The sequence below is a fragment of the Plecotus auritus genome (assembly GCF_963455305.1).
Source record: "Plecotus auritus genome assembly, chromosome: 3".
NCBI lineage: Eukaryota > Metazoa > Chordata > Mammalia > Chiroptera > Vespertilionidae > Plecotus > Plecotus auritus.
The window spans coordinates 221,490,657-221,509,714 of record NC_137772.1 but is presented as its reverse complement, the minus strand read 5'-3'; the positions used below and the strand labels follow the sequence as shown (position 1 = coordinate 221,509,714).

General features: G+C 51.9%; 3 protein-coding genes across 3 annotated transcripts; 1 reads left to right on the top strand and 2 right to left on the bottom strand.

The window, feature by feature from the left end:
* The first annotated feature begins 1,610 nt into the window (after window positions 1-1,610).
* On the top strand, window positions 1,611-5,550 carry RPS19BP1 (ribosomal protein S19 binding protein 1). Its single transcript, XM_080660087.1, has 4 exons — window positions 1,611-1,787; window positions 1,948-2,094; window positions 4,696-4,793; window positions 5,034-5,550. Exons 1-4 carry the CDS (start codon window positions 1,736-1,738, stop codon window positions 5,163-5,165), a joined length of 429 nt encoding a protein of 142 aa, XP_080516213.1. The 5' UTR covers window positions 1,611-1,735; the 3' UTR covers window positions 5,166-5,550.
* Window positions 5,551-7,235: 1,685 nt separating this feature from the next.
* Window positions 7,236-9,586, bottom strand: ATF4 (activating transcription factor 4). The gene is made up of 3 exons (XM_080661145.1): window positions 9,167-9,586; window positions 8,245-8,562; window positions 7,236-8,146 (listed from the first exon to the last, which is right to left on the bottom strand). Exons 2-3 carry the CDS (start codon window positions 8,468-8,470, stop codon window positions 7,317-7,319), a joined length of 1,056 nt encoding a protein of 351 aa, XP_080517271.1. The 5' UTR covers window positions 8,471-8,562; window positions 9,167-9,586; the 3' UTR covers window positions 7,236-7,316.
* A 4,627-nt stretch (window positions 9,587-14,213) lies between these two features.
* On the bottom strand, window positions 14,214-18,697 carry MIEF1 (mitochondrial elongation factor 1; the record flags this gene model as incomplete). Its single annotated transcript, XM_080660611.1, has 4 exons — window positions 14,214-16,218; window positions 17,042-17,304; window positions 17,493-17,670; window positions 18,554-18,697. The coding sequence occupies 4 exons, from the start codon at window positions 18,695-18,697 to the stop codon at window positions 15,412-15,414; spliced, it is 1,392 nt and encodes a 463-aa protein (XP_080516737.1). The 3' UTR covers window positions 14,214-15,411.
* Between the last annotated feature and the right edge of the window lie 361 nt (window positions 18,698-19,058).

The following is a 19,058-nucleotide window of genomic DNA, read 5'->3' as shown; positions in this document are numbered from 1 at the left end:
CAGACAATAGTGTGGCAAAGGCCTGGGGTGAGGTGGGAATTGGGTGAAGGGGGGCAATGGGGGGAGGGGGAAGAGAGACATCTGTAACAATCTTAACAATAAAGACTTTTTTTAAAAAAGAAAAAAAACAATAAAGATTTATTTTTTTAAAAAAACTAGAGGCCTGATGCACGAAATTTGTGCAAGGGCTTGGCCCTCACAGCCGCAGTGGCTTGCCTCGGCCCTTGCAGCCCCAGTTTCATCCAGAAGGTTGTTCGGCTGTCTGGTCTAATTAGCATATTATGCTTTTATTGTTATAGAAGTCCCTGGGCTAGACATGCACACACACACACACACACACACACACACAGAGATGCCTGTGCACATGCGTGCACTTAGGGCAAACTCATGGAGTCTGATGCCCATTAGACCACCCTCCCCTCTTGGCTCCTCTGGGGCCACTCCTGTCCCAAGGGATGTAACCTCACCACGGGGGTCCTCCTTCCCGGGACTCTCCCCTTTCACAAAGCTCCTCTTCTCTTCTGGAGGTCTGTGACCCTCAGGCTTGGCAGGCCCCACCCAGTGCACAAAAGCTCAGGTCGGGCTGTCTTGATTCCCAGCTCCAATAACACCTGTGACCTTGGCTTCTCTGTTTCCTCATCTGTAAAATGGGGAAAACAGTTGCTGCTACTTCACAATCAGGGGGGAGGGAGGAGTGAGTTAACAAATTTAAAACAGCATCTTGACATAATTTTGTCATTATTAACGTCTGCTTAGGTGTTTCTCTCCTTCCTAGCATTGCTGATGGCCATTAGACAGTGAGGTCATGCAGGAAGGACCCGCTGAGTCATCTCCATGTCCCATGCTCAGTGTCAGGTATACAAAAGGCCCTCAGAACATGTTTGCTCAGTGAACTCAGTGGTTCCTCCTCTCGCCATTCATTTATTGAGTGCTTCTGCATGCTAGGTAGCACCCGACTAGGAGCTGCAATGGAGTAGTGAAGAGAGGGCTCCCTTCCACTGCAAGAAGAGTCATTTCTAGGCCAGAAGTTCTCAAATTTTTTGGCCAAACAACCGCTTTACACCCTTTTAAAAGTTTCAGGATCCCAAAGAGCTTTTGTGTATGTTAATATTTATTGCTATTTGCCATATTAGAAACTAAAACTGAGAAAACTTTTAAATATTTATCAATTCATTTAAAATAACAAACTCATTGCATGTTAACATAACATATTTTTGTGAAAATGTTTTTTCCCAAACAAAACTGTGAAAACAATATTGTTTTGCATTTTTGCATATGTCTTCAATGGAAGGCAGCTGAATTCTCATGCCGCACTCAATCTGTGCGATATGTTGCTTTGGTTAAAGTGCATAAAAAAAATCCAACTCAACAGTCTCCTTTTTTGTAAAAATTGAGAATACTAACACAGCGCTCGACCACGCCCACTCAGAGTTAGGATCAACTTGGTTAGGCTGTAAACAGTTTCCGGAAGGGGGCGTGGCCTGGCGCCCAAACGGGTACTTGGCTGGGATTGGACAACAAATGCGTCTGTCTGCACGTTGTCCCCGCCTCCGACCCCGCCCCTGTTCCCTCTCAGTAGTAAACCGGCTAACCCCAACGCATGCGTCCTAAGGAAGGTGAGCACTTCCGCCCGCTCACCCCGAAACTTTCTGTTCCAGCTCGGATTTCCGCTGGGACAACTAGGGCGGCCAGGACGGAAGTAGCGTGGGGCGTGTGGGCGGGGCCAGGTGCGACAATGTCCGCGGCCTTGCTGCGCAGAGGCCTGGAGCTGCTGGGGGCGCCCGAGGGTGAGGAGAGCCTTCCCGGAGACTTCCCTCGCGGGCCGGGGCAGCTGGGGCTGAGGGCGGGAGCCCCGAGGGTGCGGAACGCTTCTGTCTGGCCTTATCCCCGGTGGGATGGGAACCCTGCGGCTCTCCGACCCGGGTCCGTTCCTCTCTTTCCCTACAGCCCCCCAGGCCGCGCCAGGCCAGGCCAAGCCTAGCGGGGCTCCGAGGAAGCAGGCCGCGAAGGCCAAGGCGAAGGCGAAGGCGAAGGCGACCCAGGCCGGGAAACTGCGGAACTCAGCCAAAGGAAAAGTGCCCAAGTCGGCGCTGGGTAAGGTCGGGAAGGGGCCGGGCGTGCTGCCCCCGGGGCCGGGCTGTGCCCTGGAGGAAGGGGACCTTGAGGCCGAGCTTGAAACGCGAGTCAGGCATTCCTAGAGCACCTACTGTGAGCCATGCGCAGAGCGGAGTCCTGGGGAAACGGAGTGAATGAAACACAAGGTCCCAGGGCGCATGGTCTACAGAGAGGCATCAAAGAGTTTCAAAATCAACCAAGTGTGAGGAGGGCTTTGAAGGTTTGTGCTCTGAGAGGGACTTCGAACAAAAGACTAAATCAGACTTCTGAGGGAGCGACATTTAAACCCAGATCTGAAGGAAGTATAGAGCGAACCACGGGGAAGAGTATTCTAGAGAGAATGGCATATGCAGAGTCAGAAAGAAGTTTGTTGCCTTTGAAATTTGGAAGAAAGAAGCCTGGTGAAGGTGACAGGTAGTGAACGAGGGTCAGAGATGGAGCATGTAACCAGATACTGGTCAGTGTGCCGGGTGCTAAACCCTGTGCAAACGTTCACTCCTGTAACCCTCACAGCAGCCCTGTGAGATGGTGCAGGTGGCAGCCAGGCAGGGTGCCTCCAGAGCCCTGCTCTTGCCCACCCCGATCAAGTGAGAGGCGCTGTGGCCTGGCAGTGGTGAGGGTGCAGAGATGAGAGACCTGTGCAGGTGGGAGCTGTGCGGGGGCAGCACTGGTGGGCTTCAGTGGTGCACTGGAGGGAGAGGGAGACAACGAGAAGGGAGCCCACTTTCTAGAGCAGGGGTCCTCAAACTTTTCAAACAGGGCCAGTTCACTGTCCCTCAGACAGTTGGAGGGCCGGACTATAGTTTTTTTTAAAAAAAACTATGAACAAATTCCTATGCGCACTGCAGGCCCGGGATGAGTCGGCTGCTAAGCAGGACAGGCAGTGGCACCCGGCGGGCCTCATGTGGCCCGCGGGCCGTAGTTTGAGGACCCGTTCTAGAGCATCGTGGAGGATGTGGTGCCACTTAAGGACTTGGGGAGGGGCAGGTATGGGCAGGATGGTGGGAGGGAGGATATGTGCCAGGACTTGGTGAGTTCCTAGAGTCTCTGAACCTGGGCCTGTGGCATAAAAGGTGTTCAAGTGTTTGTTCAAAGAACTATAAAATCCAGGGAGGAAACAGCCCGAGCAAAATTGTGGAGGCAGAAAAGTGAGGCCTATTTGAGCAACAGTGATGTTGGTGTGAAGGGCATAGGACACAGGTGGCCCCATCCAGCCCAGACCTTGTCCCATAATCCTATATAATAAAGAGGTAATATGCAAATTGACCCTTGTGCCCTCACATCACAAGATGGCCACCCCCACGTCGTCACAAGATGGGGGTGACCAGGCCTGCAGGGGAAAGCAGTTGGGTGCGATCAGGCTGGCAGGGGAGCAGTTAGGTGTCAATCAGGCCAGCAGGGGAGCGGTTAGGGGCAATCAGCAGCCAGGCAGGCGAGGGGTTAGGAGCCAGCAGTCCCAGATTGTGAGAGGGATGCCCCAGATTGGAGAGGGTGCAGACTGGGACTCACAAGCCTCAATGGCCAATCTGAAAAACACCTCTGTGGCTGCCGCTTCTGGGATCTAATCTCTTGCCTGAATCGTTGTGAAAGCCTCCTAACTGGTGTCTCACCTTCCACTCCCCACTCTGCAAAACAGCCAAAGTGATCCTACAAAATGGTGTCGGACCTTTCTCTTCTCTGCCCTACACCTTCCTGTGAAGGCCCGAGTTCTCAGGGTGCCTTATGAGGTCCATCTGGCCCGCCCCTTCTACTGCCCTCTCCTCCCCTTCCAGCCGTTTTTCACACTTCTGCTTCAGGGCCTTCGCACCGGCTGTTTCCTCTGTCTAGAATGATCGTCCCCCAGAAAATACACTCTCCCTTGAGTCTTTGCTCAAACATCATTTCATGGAGGCTTTTTCATGTGAGGGTTAAAAAAAAAAAGTTAGCCTTTGGCCGGTGTGGCTCAGTGATTAAAGCTTCAGCCCATGAACTGAAGGGTTACCGATTTGATTCCCAGTCAAGGGCACATACCTGGGTTGCAGGTTCGATCCCCGGCCTCCAGTGGGGGTGAGTGAGGAAGGCAACCAATTGATGTGTGCCTCTCACATCAGTGTTTCTCTCTCCCTCTCCCTCTCCCCCTTTCTCTCAAATCAATAAAAAAAGAATGAGCCCTCCATCTTTGATTCCTGTTTACTATTCTGTTTTTCTCCATAAAATGTATCACTTAAATACTATTTACCACCTCTCTTCCCACTGGCATGTATGCTCCATGAGGCAGGAGGTTTTGCCTATCGGTGTCCTGCTGTGTGCTCTGCACCTAGAACAGTGCCTGACACACAGTTAAGCACTTGGACATATATGTTGCATAAGTCACTTGAGCAGCTGGGAGCCAAGAGGTCTTTCAGCAGGATCTGTGTGGAGAGTGGATTTGACGGGAAAGAGCCCAGGCCATTACAGTAATTGAGGGAAGGGACAACAAGGCCTTTGGCAAGGCTTTGGGGGCGGGGGGCGTGGAGGGGGATAATGGGGAGATATCAAGAGGGGCCTAGAAGGCTTCCAGGGATGCATCTGAAATTATGCTGCCCTGCCTACCATCCACAGCCGAGTTCCAGAAGCGAGAGCGTCAAGGCTACCTTGGAGTGAACCTGACGTTTATGACCAGTGCAAGAAGCACCGTGCCCGAGTCCATCACCCAGCAGGTGTGTCGGGGGTGGCTATGAGAAGGAAGCCGCGGGGAGAGCTGAGGATGTTACTGGGGATCCTGGGGGTCTCAGCCCTAGCATAGGGTGGCGTTTGGGCCACCTCCCACATTCCTATATTGCTGTGCTGTGGGGGGTCTCCCCCTGAGGGGTAAGAACATACCAGGGGAGGGGGCAGCACTTGGCCAACTGTACCAGGTTGTACAGCTCCCTCATGTCCTGACTCCTGCACATCCCCAGATTCTGCGCCAGAATCGGGGCCGCAAGGCCTGTGACCGGCCTGTGGCCAAGAAGAAGAAGAAGAAGGCTGAAGGCACTGTGTTCACAGAGGAGGACTTCCAGAAGTTCCAGCAGGAATACTTCGGCAGCTAGGCTCCTGGAGGCCCAGTGGGAGAGGCTTGGGCTCAGCTTCCTCCTCTGACCTCACAGCCACTGCTGGGCCTGACACCCTGCCATGCAGAGGGGGCCAGGCTCACCCAAGGAAGCCCTGGGGCTGAAGCCAGGGGCAGGCTGGAGTGGAGCTGGCGAGCTGGAAGCCTGCGGGAGCATTGAAACTGAAGGAGGGGAAACCACAGGCTTGGCAGGAGCTACCTACCTGCCCAAAAGGAACCTTTCTGACTGTGTTGTTTGCTTTGGCCCAAGTAGGACCTCTTGGCTGTTTGCTGTGGAGAGGCCAGTTCCTGGGCCCTCGGGGGCCACACCTCCAGGAGCAGGAGGGCTGCTGGGTATGCTTCCAGGTTCTAATAAATACGGGCTCTGGGTGTGCGCTGCTGGTCTGACTCATGAGGCATCTCATCTCCTGTGGCACCAAAGAGCCTTCCCTCCCTTCCCCACCTCCCAGTGTGGTTCTTAGAGCTCCAGAGCAGAAGTCCTCCAGTTCAGCCCCAGTGCAGGCTGCCACCCAGTTCACACAGCATCTGCTGGCATAGCCCAGAGGGGCCCTCTTTCCCTGGGGGTGGTGCCCACAACTGCCAGGGTCTGGGGAGAGGGAGTGCTGCCAGCCTGTCGAGAACAAGTCATGTGCATGCGTGCATGCATGTGCAGGCGGGGGTTGAGGGAGGGAATGTGTCAAGAGTTGGGGGACTGGTGGGGTGATTCAGGAGACTTCAGGCAACAGGGTTTCACACCAGGTCTGCCTGAGCAGAGGTAGGGCTGGACCCCTTGCAGCCAGCAGGGTGTTGGGCACAGGATGTGTGGACCAGCATTGCCTTCAGTGTGGAGAGGACGAGTCCTGGAAGCCAGTGGCCCCTTGGGGTTGGGGGCCTTCCAGAGAAGAGGGCCCTGGGCACCTTCAGGCAGCTCTTCTACCTCTTCCCCCTCCCCCAAAGGGCTTCATAGGTCGTGGCATTGTCCCTTCTGAAGGGTCCCCTGTGGCTGGAGTCCACCTCCTTGCATGGGTTCTAGTGTGCCAGGAGGGTTCCTCACCCCTACCCACTGCCTTGGAGCTCTGATCCTGGTTACTAACCAGCTTCCCATCCTGAGCGTGCACAGGAGTGGCCACAGAACTGCTGGAGTAGAGCTGGACCTGGTCCTGTCTGCAGATGGCCTCACCGGAGCAGTAGGAAGCTGACCAAACAGGCTTTGGCTCACCTTCCTCCGCCGTGCCTCTTCCAGAGAGCAGCTGGTCTCCTGCCTCATGCTCCACCCGCTCCCTCCAGCAGTTAGTAACCCTTGTGGGGAGGGGAGAGCTAGACACAGGGTATCCTTAGATTCATCTTTCAAGCTTAGGCTAGTTGCAGTCCATTAGTCCTTTTGAATGTGGGTGTGAATTCAGGACAGCCCTCCCTGAACAGCCCCAAAATGGAGGAACAAAGAATAGCAGGAACTCCCTTTAGCCCACATTAAATACCCTGCATCTTCCCATGCTTGCAGTGGCCACAATTCTGGCCCATGACCTGTTCCCAGGTGATTAAGTACCTTCCCTATGTCACCCCAACTTTACTGGGCATGCATCTCTTCTCCCCCAAGGGACCTAGAGGGAAAAGATCATACACCTATGGATTCCTGGGGAGTGTCAAGTTGTAGCTTCCTGAAGTTGCCCAAATAGGACAGGCCTAGGCCCTTCCCTTCTTTTCTATTTATTACAAGGGCATCAAAACCAAAGAGCTTACAAGTAAAAGCTACTCATCAGCACACCCAGCTCAAGGACTGTGGAACCTTATCTGGGTGCTGAATGACAGATGGCAAAAGGACAGACTAGAACAGGTGGAGCCTGGGCTGTTCCTGCTACCCAGTTCCCTCAGGTTAAAACTCTCCTAGACTAGCCTTGCCCCTAAAGGAGAGACCACCAATTCCCAGCTCTGGGAAAACCACCTGCTGTTGGGGCTCTGACCGAGTCCGATGCAAGTCACCAGTGATCCTGACCTGTAGCACACTTCACTCTGGGCTCAAGCACGTTGAAATCTCCCTCTGGTTAAGAAACGGATACAGCAGTCTGCACAGTACTTTCACTACAAAATAATTTATTATAATACAATCTCCAGCACAAGCCTCCTATGTACAAGCACACACCGACTACCCTAACTAGGGGGCCCTTTTCTTTCCCCTGGCCTTGCGCACCTCCTCTATCAGATCTTTCAGGTACTGGATCTCCTTGGCCAAGGAATCGGCCTTCTCTTTCAGAGCCTCATTCTTCTTTTCTAGCTCTTTACACTCACCGGCGAGGGCCTCCTGCTCTGCTCTCTTCTTCTGGCGGTACCTAGTAGCTGCTGTCTTGTTCTGCTCCATTTTTTTCAGCCTTTTATCTAGTTTCTCACCCTTTACTTTTGCTGTAACCACCTTCTCTACAGGAGGGTCATAGGGTTTGGGGCCAGCAGACCCACAGGGGGTTGGAGAGAGCAGATTCCTGTTTGGGGAGGCCCTGGAGGTGGAGGGACTATGCTGGGGAGAGCCCAGATACGACTCGGGGCTCATACAGATGCCACTATCATTGTCTGAGGTGACATCCTCCTCCTTTATGCACTGAGGGATGATGGTAATGTAAGTAGTAGAGTCTGATTTTCTATCTCCTTCCGAGATGTCAACTTCACTTCCCAGCTCTAAACTAAAGGAATGATCCGGAGTGCAGGACAGAGCCCCTGGGGAAAGGGAAAGAGGTTGCAGGAAGGTGAAGGGGGCAACCTGGTCAGTTTGTAGTAAACTTTCTGGAAGATGGCCAATTGGGTTCACTGTATGGGGGGGCTCCTTATTAATCTCCTGGTCTAGGGGGTCAAAGAGGTCACAGGGGTCATCCAACGTGGCCAAAAGCTCATCGGGCATGGTATCCAGGTCACCTAAACTTAACAGGGCATCAAAGTCAAACTCCTTGAGATCCATTTTCTCCACCATCCAATCTGTCCCCGAAAAGGCATCCTCTGCAAAAGATTGAAAAAAGAATGAAATCAATTCAGCCAGATGCACAAAGCAGCCAACTATGATCAGAGCTCAGGGGTAAGCAAAGGAGGGCACTTACCCTTGCCGTTGTCTGAGGCACTGACCAACCCATCCACAGCCAGCCATTCGGAGGAGCCCGCCTTAGCCTGGTCGCTGGAGAACCCATGGGGTTTCAAGTTCTTGGCCACCTCCAGGTAGTCGTCTAAGAGATCTAAGCTTTCTTCAGCCCCCAAACCCGACTGGTTGAAGGGGGACATCAAGCCCCCCACCAACACCTCGCTGCTCAAGAAGCTCATCTCGGTCATGTTGTGGGGCTTTGCTGGAATCGAGGAATGTGTTTAATTCGAATGTGTCTTTGTCGGTTACAGCAATGCTGCTGCTGAATGCCGTGAAAAGCCTGAATAGGAATGAGAAACAAAGTCCCATTAGCGATCAGCTGGCCTGAAAAATTCACCGTTTCACCCCCGAGGCAGGATGGCCAACCTCTACTTGGCTGTAGGGAACTGGAAACACGTGGCGTCAGAGCCATTGAGCTCCTCTTCCCTGCTCCGGGTCAGGCGGCTCAAGTTGGCCCGTGGAGCTGGGCCGTTCCCCAAGCGGCCACAAGAGGTAGGCGCTGCTTCCTCCAGTCCAAATAGGGCCGCGCCGCCGCCTCCCCCCGCCCCTGTGACTCACGCCGCCGGCCGCCGCCCAGCCCGCCGCCATCTTGCTGCTGCCACGTTTCGCCCGGCGCCAGGCGGGCTTCGGCGGGCTGGGGCTGGGAGTGGGGGTGAGGGTGTGAGAGGCGAGGCCACAGGGGGCTTTTCCCCGGGGCCCAGGCCGCGCTCTCCCAGCTCAGGCGCCGGCGTCTCGGAGCAGGCAAACTGGGGCCAAGCGTCCCCAACGCTCGTAAAACTGCTTCCTCCTCCGCGAGGCCGCCGGCCTGCGGCCGCACCCATGCAGCTGGCAGGTCCTCGTCGACCCAGGGGCGCCCGCAAACAGCAGCCCGTCCCCGTACTTACGCCATGGCTTAAGCCGCTGGGAGGTGCCGCTGCAGAGCCTGGTGCTGCTGCTGCCGCTGCAAAGGCCAATGCTGCCGCTGGCACTGCTGCCTCTAGTGCGCCATGTCGGCCGGGAGCTGTGGGAGCGGAGGAGGAAGGGACACGCTCAAAAGTCTACATCTGCAGCGGGAGAGGAAATGGCCGCAACAGACGAGCCGCGGGTCTTTTATAACTTTTTCCTTTATGATGACGTATCACAAAGAAGATCCTTCCGCCGCTGTCACGTGACCTTCACCTCCCACCCACTTATTTTCATCCGTTGACGCCCTACCTCTTCCAACCAACCACTTTTTTGGCCAGGCGTAACTCCAAAGAGAAAATGTGCTATTTTAAAGGCCTCAAGAAACAACAGACGCACTGCTTTACAAGGCTCCTAAGATCAAAGAGTCACCCTCATTGCCGAGCGCGGAAGGATCCACCAGACATGCCCCGCTTCCGGTTTTAACTGAGGGGCGGGGAGAAAAGTCATTTCCAAGAAAGGTTTTGTTTTTGTTTTTTTTTATTTTATTGCTATCAGAGAGAGGGAGATATAGAAACATCAATGATGAGAGAGAATCATTGATTGGCTGCCTCCTGCATGCCCCCTACTGGGTATTGAGCCTGCAACCCAGCATGTGCCCTTGACCAGAATCAAACCCAGGACGCTTCAGTCCACAGACCAATGCTCTATCCACTGAGCCAAACCGGTTAGGGCTCCAAGAAAGGTTTTTATTGTGAAGCCCGAAGCCTTCTTATCGCGCGAGATGCCAGCGGAGAGCGCGCATCGAGCTGATTGGCCATGTGTGGTGAGTCATATATATCTCGAGTTTTTATTGGCTCAGGGTCCAAGGTGGGTGGGCTGTGCAGTGAGGTGACCGCTGGTGCGCGAGGAAAGGGGCGGGGCGGCAAAGGGTTTCCCGCGTGCGGGGTCTGGCGGTCTGTCGTCTGTCTGCCCTTCGTGGCGACACGTCTTTGCTGTGGCTTCCTCAGGTCTGTAGCTGGCCACAGGCGCTTCTCACCCAGTGAGTCCCGGATAGTGACGTCAGGCCCCCGCCCCTGCGGTCGCTAAGTTGCCTGCTCTTGGTGTAGCTCTAACTAGGGACCGGATTGCGGCTGAAGATGAAACTAGGCAAAAGGAAATGTCTTTTCGTGTGCGATTTCACCACATGGAAGCCCTTGGGTAGCTGAAAGGGGAGACTGAGGATCAGAGGCGGAAGATCGCCTGCTCCTTCCCACCCACCATCAAAGGCCAGCTCTGCGTCCTTACTCTGCATTCTGTAAAGTTGCACCGGAAAGATGCACAATCCTATAGCCCAACCAATCCTATTGTTATATATCCATTCTGCCAAAATATGTTTGCTTGTCTGTTAGAATACGCAGCCTATCACAGCAGAACTTCTTTGGTTGAGTAAGTTGTTTCTCTAAACAAGGAATGAATTTATTCAACTACCTACCAATTCTCTAACTCCAGGCGTCCACTTCCTAGCAAGTCCTCCTGATGGCCCTGTGAGGAGCGGAGAAAGCTCCCGATCTCTCCAGGCAGGCCCTGGAGGGACCGGAACCTTGAGTTTCTGCCTCCATGCCTTTCAGTGGGCCATCCAGGTATTCCTGAGGGCTGTGCTGTGGAAACATCGGGAACCTGTCCTGAACTACAAGCCATTAATTGACTTCATCTAGCTCAATTTCTTGACAATGGTAAACAGGACTAATGGAATGAGGTGTTCTGCCCAGTCACATAGCTCCCGGTGAGGGCAGTATGGGGTAGGAGTTAGAAGACAGACCTTAGGGGGCAAACCCAAAAGAATCCGGGCTCTTTCATGTACTAGCCAGGATGTTTTGGTTAAGTGACTTACTCTTGCTGGGGCTCAGTTTCCTCATCTGTAAAATGGGGCTAATGATGAGTAGTATCATTATCCTTAGAATGAAATGATGTGTGTAAAGCCCTGAGCAAAGTGCCTGGTACCTGACAGGTGCTCAATTGATTATTATCAGAACTCAGGTCTTCTGACCCTGACCTCCCAATACCCACCTCCCCATCGCCATTACGTCATCCTGCTTTCTCAGAGGACTCCTATCATTTACTGAGAGGAAGCCAACAACTATAAACAACTGGTATATGCAAAGCATACTGGATCCTGGTGTGTGGGGTTTTTCTTTCCCCGTGGGGAGTCCCAAGTATTGAGATACACGGTCGTCCAGCCTTTAGCGCAAAGGCAATAAGAGTCCCTGAGCCACTACAGTCTTCCAAAGGCCTAACTAAGGACCCACAGGGCCTGTCCTCCTGTTGTTGTATCAAGAGACTTGTCAGTGCCTCCTGAGGGCTGACCATGCAGATGGTTGAAAATTAAGAAAGTAACACTGCCCGTTTTGACACGGCAGAGGTCACGGAAGAAAGACTTCAGTAGCAGCTTGTCCCATCCATTCTACTATGGAGACCCAGATCCAGCACTTCAACGTCCTAGCGGATAGGAAGAACCAGTAGCACTCCTGTGGGAAAATGTTTCACGCCACACACAAGTCAAAGCTGTTGGAAAGGAGACTTTTATTTTCTTCTTCCCGTGCTGTGAAGGACATCACGTTATCAGCTTTATCTCCTCCTCAAGGAGAAAAAGGACAGTAGTTCTCTGGGTCTCAAGACTAAGCTGCTTCTCTATGGAGCTAACCAAGACAGGGCAGAAAGATTGGTGACTGATTCCAAATTACCAAACCTATCAACTGCTACTGAGGGCCAGGCAAGTGACTGGAAGGCAAACTGTGGACTTGGCATTGGACCAAGAATTTAAAGACTACAAGGTCAAAATGAAAAGGTGAACAACACACTGTGTACAATTAACCGCAGAACCACATCTCGGGCACATTGGCCACTTAGAATCAGTAGTCCAAGAAGGCTACAGCCTCCCTGCGCTAGTCGTAGGTGTCTTTGGCCTTGAGCTTCAGCAGCAAGGGCAGAGTTCTAACAAATCCTGACAACAGACCTTCCCAGCCAGGTCATGGTCTCAAGAAAGATGTACCACAGCAGACGACTCGGAACACATACAGGGATCCCCACTTACAGAAACCCCTGCGGACTCTCCTGGGCCTTGTGACCCTGAGGCTGATTTCCTCGTCCAAACCACTCATGTTCTCAGCTTTGGTGGAGTACGAGGGAGCAAACTCAGCTGGTCTGGCGTGTCAACCAGTGGACCACCAGGGGCTGAGACCCAGGAAGAAAGACTGTAGGCCTCAACACAGCTTTTCCAAACGAGCTTTGATTATTTATTTGAAAAAAAAGTCACAAGCAAGTGTATAAAAAATACTATTGTCCTGAACTCATTTTTAAAAAGGGGCAACAGGGAAAACCAAAATACACTTAGGAATTTATTAGACTTTTCAGACGATGAGTGTACTTTGTAAGCATTAGGCTGTGGTTTGCTTATCCTAGATGGTGTAAACAAATGTCCAAATGGAGACATAGGACCAGATGCTATTGCTTCAGGAAAGGTGAGTTATGAGTAGAAAGGCAGAATGGCGGGAAAGGCAACACATCTTTCCCCCAAAATTAAAGGGGGAGACGGGGAGGCAGAATGTTGCTCTCTTCTACCCGAGAATCTCAAAGTGCTTGTCTGTCTTCCATGTTTTATGATGAGGTTTGCCCAGTTGGTCAGCAAAACCGCCAGGACCAGGGCAGGGAATTCCCACAGCTTCTAGTTCTGAGACCTTCTAAGAGGTTCTTGCTTATGAAATGGCAAAGTTATGGTTTCTTGGTTTTGTGAAACACAGTTAAGAGAGAGATGCCCTTAGAAAGATGCTCTTTAAGAGAGGAGATAAACTCAAATCACAATTACACTTGGCTTTAATAATTTGAGACTTGATCTTTTAAATGTTTTCTTTTTTTAGCTCTCCTTTCAATGTTTTATATGGAATTTGGTTGGAGACACCACCATGGGAAAATTGTAGGGCTTTTTTTTGTTTGTTTTTCTGTTTTTGTCTAGTCTTTCAGTGCAAAGGCAGTAAGAATCCCTGCCTTTATATTTGTTTGTTTTTAAACATATTTTTATTGATTTCCGAGAGGAAGAGAGAGAGACAAAAACATCAATGATGAGAATCATTGATCGGCTGCCTCCTGCACACCCTAGACTGGGGATTGAGCCCACAATCCAGGCATATGCCCTGACCAGGAATTGAACTATGACCCCCTGGTTCATGGGTCAACACTCAAACACCGAGCCACACCGACAGGCAAATTGTACGTTTTATAATACATTGGGAAAACCAAATCCTTTATCTCAATGAATAACAACCCATGTTTTGGCAACACTTTCTCAGCCCACCCCTCTTGGATGCCATGCCACGCTCCACCCATTACCTTCTACACCACTCACCAGGGCAGCACTCTGGCATATAGATTTTTAAAACTCCATTTTGATTCTGAACAGCCAGGCTGCAGAATCCCTCTCGGGGTTCTGAGCTTTATGTTTTTCGTTCTCTCCCAATACCTTCATACAAATGAAACAACTGGACCACTTAAAGGAACCCTTGCACACATAGAAAAGGCAGGAAGTTCTCCAAGGTGAACCCTAGTTCTCAACCCCCTAATCCATGACAAAAACGGAACAGGAATCTCACCATGAACTCGGAGGCTAGCTGAGGTCTCGTTGCTATTTATAGAGCATTTTCATGTCACTGTCATTGGGAAGGAAGGCGACAGCTGCAGAGCTTCACCAGGGTCTCACTGGCTGGAGAGGTAGTACGCATAGAGAAAACAGCAACACTTGATGGGAGAACAAAATACTGGACAGGGTGATCAGAAACAGAACTATCCGGCTTTTGCCACAAACAGGAAAAAAATACACAAAACAAGAAGATGCACTGGCATTGTGTATTGAACACTCCTCCCCACCCCACCCAGGATACTTTGTACATTGCAATAAATAGTGCAATTTTAGCAGCGGGAAACAAGGAGCGTAGGATGTCCCCACCTCCTTCATATGTGTTTTATCCATGTGCACTCTTCCTAGGTAGCACCAATCTCCCCAGGTGCTGGGTGAGAGACAGACTGGGGTGGGGGTGGAGGGTAGGGGAGAGGTCTGAGCATGTTTGCTTGCCTTTTGGCCTCTGGAGGTGCCTGGAGAGTTCAGCACACAGCCCTCTCACATTCCTATGGCAGACTGTTCTTGCTCTAAGACAACATCCTAGAAAGGCAGGCCTGATGGGGGAGAAACATGGTCACTGAGCCACAACTGGTGACTGGATCTTGCTGCTGACATCCTGCTGCCTGTCAACCTCCCTTCAGCCTCTAGGGCTAAGGCTGTGTTCTTGAAGGCCTCATCCTAAAGGACAACGAGGCAAGGAAGCGGGTGAACGACTCACGCAGAGGTGCTGCCCTTGCAGCCCCTCCCCCCTCGTCTTCCTCCGACTCCGGCACACAGGTGGTGTTGGTCTGGACCAGCCACATGAGCTGGGGACATCAAGTACACAGACCCTCTCCCAGGCCACCTCCGGTTCCCGCACTCTGCACGCTCACTGATGGCCACTAAGAATCTCCAAATAACTGCATCCAGTTTTCCTTGAGCCCCCACCCCTGTGTGGGTCAGTAACTGTTCCCGTGAGAGACCTCTCACCACTATGGCTACGAGTTGGTCGGGAGGTTGGGGGAATGGGCTTCTTTTCCAGGAACCTGAATCAATGGCAAGCTCTTCCGCCACTTTACCCCCCAGAAACCCTCAATACTGCCTGAGCACTCTGCAGAGGTCAGCTTGGAAACATGCGATCATGAGTTCAGTGATATTCAACTAAAGGCAACATCTTGATTAGGCAGGTGTGCTCCAGGGAAAGGAACAAAACAGGCATGAACAGTAGGAAAGGTAGAGAAGACACGGAAGAGAAGCAGGCCAAAGGGCAAGGCGGGACAGACAGGAGCAGAAAACCCGGGCCACATGCAAAACACCAAGTGGTTTCAATAGCTCAGGCCAGGGCTCCACCTGCCAATTCATTCCAGCAAAATTAGCCTGGGGCCAGGGGTAAAGGAGGAGGAGGGAGCACAGTGTTTGGTAACAAAAATAGAAAGGGCTGGGTATGAGAAAATAGGAGATTTAAGAGATGTCGTTCCAATCAGCATGAAGTGACCAGGGCGATGAACAGCAAAACAGGAGGCACCTAGGGACCCTGTGAGGCGCCATCTCTAGAGCCCAGTGTTTCTAACAATCCAGGGCCTGACTGCCCAACACCCACTCTGGCCTTCACCTGCCCTACGTCTGCAGCAGCACCTCCGGCTCAGACAGTGAGCAATAGAGAGTGTATCCCAACTCGTCTATTTCTTCAGGGGTGAGCTCAGCAAATAAGTTCACCTTGGGGTTTAGGGCACTGGGCAGGACTCCGGCCTCTAGGTACCTGATGAGTCCCCTCAAGGCCTGCAGGAACCGATCGGCCAGCATATCTGGAGACCAGTCAGCCTCCTCCTGGGCCAAGTGGAGGATGACGTTCGTGAGCTGGCTGGCAGTGAGGTGGCCCAGAGCTGGAGTGGACTTGCATATGGCCTTGAGGATCTTGAGGCACAGAGATCGGCAGCCCGAGTCGGCCTGGTCCAAAGCCCACAGGCGCGCCGTCTCAGCAGGACGCAAGCTCAGCCGCCACAGGTTGTCATACTGGGCTAGGCGGTGTGGTCTGGCCACCAAGACAGTGTCACCGAGAGTCACTGATGGCAAGAAGTCAATGACAAGATGTTTGTCACGCTCATATTGCACTTCCAGAGTCAAGGCCTCTGGGGGGGGTGCCGGGCGGATCACATAGTCCAAGAGAGACCCTATGGCCGGCCAATTGATGGAGCCAGCCACGACCTTCTCAAATGTGTCCGCCACTGTCTTTGGGGAGAGGTAGCCCCCTACTACACAGCGGTCCCAGTAACTACTGCCACGAGGAAAGTACTCTGGGTTCTCACGACGAACCAGGAAGAAGCCAGGGACATTCATGATGGTGTCCTCGCCAGGAATACACGACCACAGGTTCTGCTCCAGTACCAGGGGCACAATGAGTTGGATGTGGTCAGCGGTCACCACCTGGTGAGAAGAATTAAAAAGGTTTTGAGGGATGTGATCTGCTCAAGAAGCCAGCTTCCTCAAACACAGGTCCCTCTATCTTGTATTCCCCCAACAATAAAGGAAACTAAGAATTCTTTCCTGCCCTAACTGGTTTGGCTCAGTGGATAGAGCGTCGGCCTGGGGACTCAGGGGTCCCAGGTTCGATTCCGGCCAAGGGCATGTACCTTGGTTGTGGGCACATCCCCAGTGGGGGGTGTGCAGGAGGCAGCTGATGGATGTTTCTCTCTCATTGATGTTTCTCTCTATCCCTTTCCCTTCCTCTCTGTAAGAAATCAATAAAATATATATATATATTTTAAAAAGAATTCTTTCCTGTCAACCTTTCAGTTCAGATAGAGACATACTGAGGATTTAAACCCAGGTCTGCAACGTGCTCATGCCACATGGCACGTTGTCTTGGGGCATGAAAGTATGCAGGAATCCCCCAAGCCTAAAGACCCAATAAGAGAAAACTAGAAAGGAGAGACAGGGACAGGAGTGGAGGAAGGAGGAGGCCTCTTATGGTTTCCTAGAAGTTGTGTGAGTAAAAAACAAGAAAGGGTTTTTAAAGACCAAGATAAATTAAAAAAAAAAATGAATGAGATCTATATCTGAAAAAAAACAAACACAAAAACAAGATCCAAGATAATGATCTTCAAATGCTCCCGGTGTGCAGAGTTCAGAAGCAGTCAGACTTCAGTCTTCCCGGCAGCCTGGGTCACTCATCTTTTGTACCAATAGCACGACTGAGCAGCACCTTGGTCAGTACCCAGCCGACCCTTTGTGAGCACTGCCTTGTTACCTGCAGGTCGTCATAGAGGCTGCCACTCAGGTACATGTCCCGAAGTGGCATGTCAGGCAACTTGGCCCGCAGAAAGCCCCGGAGCTCAGCACATATGTCCACGGCAGCTTGCTTGGCCCGAGCCTGCTCACCAGCAGGGATGGCAGCCCGGTTCCGGTAGTAAGAAAGAAGTTTCTCCTGCAGGGACATGCGGAGTCGTGACTTCTTCAAGTCTACCTGGCCCTTCCTGGCCAGTGGCTTGGGCTGGGGTGGGCAGAATGTATCTGCCAAGGCAAGAGAGAGAAGCATGTCAGCTCTTCCCAGGCTGCCGCCATCCCACAGCGAGCTCAGCGCCACAGGCAAGTGCTGGCACGGTGCCTGGCATGTATGTGCTCAAGGAATGTTTGCTACATGCAGGAGTAGCACTGAGAGCCCACAGGTAAATCCCGGAAGGGGCCAGAGGCTTTCTCACCTGCGTCAAAGGCCGAGGAGTCTGTGGGAAGGGTCTGCAGGGACCGGCTCAGGCCTGTCTTCATGTCCTTGTTCAGCAGTCGGGGGGAGCCCATCCAGTTTGGTTCTTCCCAGCTCCTTTTCCCCGAGTGGCCCAGGCGGGTGGGGCTGGTAGGGGCACTGATTGCCCTATCGTACATCTGAAACAGCAAGAGGACCACGCATGTTCGTTCCTTCCTGCTTCCCTCCTTCCCAGCAGCTTTAGTGAGCTCTCTAAACGAGTTTTCAACACCTTTGCTTTATTCTGGATTATGGAATACTTTCTCCATGTAGGAAATAGGAAAGTTCAGGAAACGTGAAACGATATAAATAAGAAACAGATTTATCCATAATGTCACAACCCAGAGATAAATGTGAATAGTTTAGTATATTTCTTTCTGGAAAAATAGATTTAGGTGATTAGGATCCTGCTCTATATATACCTTTGAAACCTGATTTTTTCACTTATGATTTGTATCATTCACTCAGACCAGCAAAAATGAACCGTGTTCAACATTATGGAACATTTTCTAACTATACAACCTGTACCTTACGAATGTAAGGGTGAACACTGACTGATTTATTTAACAAAGACTGAGTGTCTACGACGTGCTGTTCTAGGTACAAGACTAGAGCACTAACCAAAGAGACCCCTGGGTGTTCAGTCCAGTAGAGGGACACGGGCAAAACACCCACAAGTTAAATACGAAGTCTGCAGAAAGATAAACGCTGAAATAAAGTACAAAAGGGAAACAAGAAGTGTATGCGTGGTGGGGCTGCGATTTTAAATAAGGTAGTCAAGGAAGAATATTTGGGGTATTTATAATTTCTTACCCGCTGGGATAAACACCTTTATTTGTATCGCCAATGCTTTCTTTAGGGTAGAGACCTAGCAGTAGCCTTAACTGAACTCTCTTAGGTCTCACCTGATAACCGTGACCCAGCTGGACTCCATGAGCAGCGTCAAAGCTGTTCCAGACCAGCTCTGCTCTGGACAGGCAGCCTCCCACCTCTCCCACCCCGGCTCAGGCTGCAGGCACTTACCCGTTTAACGGCCAGTGTAGCGATGCCCAGCATGGCTGCTCCACCCACCCCCAGCACCAGCCGGGCATTGGAGAGCACAAAATCAATGGCTGTGCCGATGCCATTGTCATCCTTCTTGCCTTTGCGCTGGCCAGCGCCTGCCATTGCTCACCTGAGGATGAAGGCAGAACACAGCCATCACCACCTGGGGCCTCAAACACTGTTAGCTAACGGTCACTGGCAAGTCCAAGAATATTTCCCCCTAACTAGAGTTCACGACCTTGGTGGCCCTTTTCTCCACCTTTCATAGTCAACAGAAGCTTCCCGTGAGGGGCCAATGAGACCACTTGGCCAAATGAACTACATTGCCACTTTAAACGCACAGAGCAAGCAAGGCCAAGGAGAGCGTTTCCTCTGTATTTACAGGTGGAGGCAGGCAAGAATGCCTATCATCCTCTCTCCAGTGGCCATTGACACAGAGATGGGACCTATCACTCAGGTGAGGCAGCAGATCCAGTCAGGACCA

Excerpts from the sequence above, each read along its gene's own strand:
- RPS19BP1 (XM_080660087.1), top strand. The coding sequence starts at position 1,736 with ATGTCCGCGGCCTTGCTGCGCAGAGGCCTGGAGCTGCTGGGGGCGCCC. Across the intron at positions 1,788-1,947 it reads GCTGCTGGGGGCGCCCGAGG|CCCCCCAGGCCGCGCCAGGC; the intron begins GTGAGGAGAGCC and ends CTTTCCCTACAG. Across the intron at positions 4,794-5,033 it reads CCGAGTCCATCACCCAGCAG|ATTCTGCGCCAGAATCGGGG; the intron begins GTGTGTCGGGGG and ends GCACATCCCCAG.
- ATF4 (XM_080661145.1), bottom strand. The coding sequence starts at position 8,470 with ATGACCGAGATGAGCTTCTTGAGCAGCGAGGTGTTGGTGGGGGGCTTG. Across the intron at positions 8,147-8,244 it reads TGCCTCAGACAACGGCAAGG|AGGATGCCTTTTCGGGGACA; the intron begins GTAAGTGCCCTC and ends AATCTTTTGCAG.